Source organism: Octopus bimaculoides, chromosome 2 (assembly GCF_001194135.2).
Source record: "Octopus bimaculoides isolate UCB-OBI-ISO-001 chromosome 2, ASM119413v2, whole genome shotgun sequence".
NCBI lineage: Eukaryota > Metazoa > Mollusca > Cephalopoda > Octopoda > Octopodidae > Octopus > Octopus bimaculoides.
In genome coordinates, this window is record NC_068982.1 from 188,407,708 (window position 1) to 188,411,825 (window position 4,118).

The 4,118-nt window shown below is 39.1% G+C and overlaps 1 protein-coding gene across 1 annotated transcript in view; it reads right to left on the bottom strand.

The window, feature by feature from the left end:
* LOC106873696 (uncharacterized) overlaps nucleotides 1-4,118 on the bottom strand; it is a 28,897-nt gene that overhangs the window by 15,238 nt on the left and 9,541 nt on the right. The window contains exon 2 of the mRNA XM_014921169.2: nucleotides 3,605-3,676. Within this exon, the coding sequence (XP_014776655.1) occupies nucleotides 3,605-3,676 (72 nt within the window). The remainder of the gene's footprint in view (nucleotides 1-3,604; nucleotides 3,677-4,118) is intronic.

Sequence of the window (4,118 nt, forward strand, 5' to 3'; positions counted from 1 at the left end):
TATATATATATATATATATATATATATGTATAATGTATTTGTTGTTTCAGAAGGCTACCAATGGTTTCATGCATGAAAATCTCAACAATTGTCAAGCCTGTCACATGAGAACGTTGGTATTCACCTCCATCTTGAATGCGTGTATGTGCATACATGTGTGTGTGTGTGTGTGCATGCAATAGAAAAAAAAAGAAACCCGTAAAAAATTATGTTAGCGTGTGTGTGGGTGTGTGTACATATACAATAAAGGCCAATACCAATCTATGTGAGAAAGATGGTGATGTATGTATATGAATATGTACATAAACTTATTTTGGATTTTGGTAGATGGTCAGAAATTTTGAGAGAAGTGGGTAAGGTGATAGCATAACACATCAGTACTTAACTAGTACTTTATTTGATCAGCTCTGGAGGGAGAGGCTAAGTACGTATGCGTGTATATATATATATATATATATATAATAATGATAATATAAATATATGCATATATACATACATATATGTATCTACTTACATATATATGTACATATACATGCGTATAAGGGACAGGACATCAAAAAAATGTGAACAAAATGAGAAACGAGAACGTAATAAACAAAAACATAGAAAACGAACTTTTTCCGAACAACGAAAAAAAGAAACAAACAGGGAAACGAGACAGGCAACATAAAGAACATTCCCTTCATCAGTTGTCCCCTGTTTTGCCAGCATGGAAGACAGTCGTTAAACGACGATGATGATGATGATGAGACAGACAGACAGACACCTAGCTAGACAGTCAGACAGACAGACAGCTAGCTAGACAGACAGACAGACACCTAGCTAGACAGTCAGACAGACACCTAGCTAGACAGACAGAGATATCTTGTCCATAGACAAACAAACACAAAAGAACACAATACCCCTGCCTTAGCGAAGGTGGAGGTAATAATGACTCCCATGTACAGAAATGCATTACCCTTTTGACTATTTTGTCTTGCAAGATAACACTCTCAGTTTCAAAATAAAACCAAGATTATAGTATAGCTTATGACCAGATTAAAATGGCTCATCCATGAATTAGCAAACGTTGGATGACAACTCAAATAGATGAAGATGGAGAAAACCCTGGGGAAGGATTGGGAGATTGTTTGGTTAGACTGTCTCGGTAGAAAATACACTGGAAAAATTGTACATTATTTACATTTGACGGATATTTGTCCTCATCTTGTTTGTTGATAAAACAACATTTCGGTTGATATACTCTCCAGCCTTCATCAGGGGTCTTAGGAAAATTTCAAACCTGGGTTTTCATTCCTGAGGTATTATTAATATTCAGGTCACTGCCTGCAATCAAACTTGAAATCTTGGGGTTAGTAGCCCGTGCTCTTAACTACGCCATATGCCCATGGTTAAGAGCACGGGCTCCTAACCCCAAGATTCAGAGTTCAATTCCAGGCAGTGACCTGAATAATAATAATGATATCGAAAAATACACTAGGAATGAGAACCCAGGTTTGAAATTTCCCCAAGACACCTGATGAAGGCTGGAGGGTATATCAGCCGAAACGTTGTGTTAACAACAAACAAGACGAGGACAAATATCCGTCAAATGTAAATAATGTAAATAACGTAAATAATTCCTCATCTCTTAAATATAGAACTGGAAAATTTAATAAATGGAAATATAAGATGCAGACTTCTGTAGTCAATGAACTGGAGAGGATTATAGCATGGTGTGATTTTTTTTTCTCTTTTACTTGTTTCAGGCATTAGACTGCGACCATGCTGGAGCAAAGCCCTGAAGAATCTTTAGTCAAATGATTCGATCCCGATGCTTTTTGTTTTTTTTAGCCAGCTACATAATCTACTGATCTCTTTAGCTGAACTGCAGTTACAGGAATGTAAACACACCAACAATGGTTGTCAAGCAGTTATTGGGAACAGACACACACACACAATGCATGTTGTCTACCAAATCCACTCACAAGGCTGTAGAAGAAGACACTCGCCCAAGGTGCCATGCAATGGGACTGAACCTAGAACCATGTGGTTTGGAAGAAAGCTTCTTACCACACAGCCATGCAGTTTGTTGAAACTGAAATAATTACAACACAGAGAAGCCATTTAAATCGTTCAAAAAGACAAAAAAAAAACGTTTAGCACTAAAACAAAACAAAATAAAATAAATATAACTGTAATAGTAAATGGTACTGCGTCAGTTTCGACGATGAGTAACTGGATGTTTGATCAACTGGACTATCTACTCACTGGATTAGTAGCATGTGAGTAGCTGAGTACTCCACAGGCAAGTCACCATTAATGTAGCTCTGAAGTAGAATCAGGGGGTATTGTGCGTGACAAGGCTATACCTTTTGAATTGCGGGTACAAACCACCCTGACGGCCTTCTAAACAAATTTCCCGTCTACGCAAATAAAGACGGCCAAGTTAATTATCAATCCAAGGTAAATAACTCTAATAATGTTATTTTGATTAAGGGAAATAACTCCCATGATTCCTTATAACTGTATTGAGCAGGCAACCAGATATTTATATACCACTGGTCACAATGCGCTTCCAATTCTGTTTTGATATCGCCAGTCTTTCCCTCTTGACCCAAACTGCTTAACCTTTTCAACCCGGGATTTTTTCTCAAGACGGTAATGGCGGCAGGGCGGCGTTTTACGCATGCCAGCATTTTGCACAAACTCTGATCATACGTCTGGCACTACCAAACTTTTCTATCTTTGAAATCTGCTCACAAGTCTGTAATCAGTCCAGGGCTATAAGGGAAATAACTCACCCAAAGTACTACTTGTACGTACAGTAGCACTGCCCGAGGGTGGGCTGAGCAATCTCCAACTAATAAGTTCACTTTGTCCCTTAGGAATGCTGACTACATCCAACGGTCAGCCACAGTTGAGGCTGTAATGGATACCCATTCCTGGGTCCACTGCCAAAAACTATAGACACAGGGGCCTGATTGTGCTTGCACGTCGGCCAGCCACATCCGCAATTGTCCTCCAGCTCTTTTGTGCCAACTTGGGAGGGGAGCCAGGCCAACTACCTTGCATATGAATTCCCTTGAAGAAGGGGTCCAAGACACCTGAAGAGCTTGTTGCAAATTTCTTACCTACACAGTCATGTCTGCATTCATAAAATCGTTGAATTTAAAATTAAAAAAGGTGAGGAGACCTATTGAGACAAGAACATCAACATCAACAGCAATATCAAAATCAAATCAAATGGAAATTGTAATTGAGACCGCTGTGCCGGTAGCACATAAAAAGCACCATCTCAACATAGCCGATGCCAGTGCCGCTTTGACTGGTTTCTGTGCCGATGGCACGTAAAAAGCACCATCAAACTGTAGTCGATGCCAGTTCCTCTGGCTCCTGAGCCAATGGCACGTAAAAAGCACCCACTACACTCTCAGAGTGGTTGGTGTTAGGAAGGGCATCCAGCTGTAGAAACACTGCCAGATCAGATTGGGGCCTGATGCAGCCTTCTGGCTCACCAGACCCCAGTCGAACCGTCCAAACCATGCCAGCATGGAAAACGGACGTTGAACGATGATAATGATGAAGAAGAAAAAAAAGGGGAAAAAACACAAGCACTACTTACTTCAGGTTCCACAATGTGTTGAAGCTCATCGAAATCTCCTTCTGCCAAACAGTTAGAAACATAATTAATGGCCTGCAATTAAAAGAATTAGAAAATTGAATTCTTTATTTATGTCCCATCATCTTGGTTTTATGGAAATTGGATGATTACAAAAAAACAAGGGGGGGGTTGTTTTAAGATTTTTGTATCCAGTTTAACCCTTTTGATACCAACCTCTCCAAGACTGCCCCTGACTGTATGATACAAATTTCCCATTTTTAACTCATTAGCATTTACACCAACCACATCAGGCCCAAATATTCTGCCTATTTTATGCCCAAACTGGCCAGATCCAGCCTCTCACACTTACCTGACAATGTCATTCTAAAAATAAAGAACCACATCATCAAAATCTCAAAGCACTGTGATAATGTATAAATTCAAATTAATTCAAAACAATCTGAATAAATAAGCATTATATTTGACAGAAAAATCTGGATACCAAATGGCTAAAGTGATATAAAAGAAATATTGC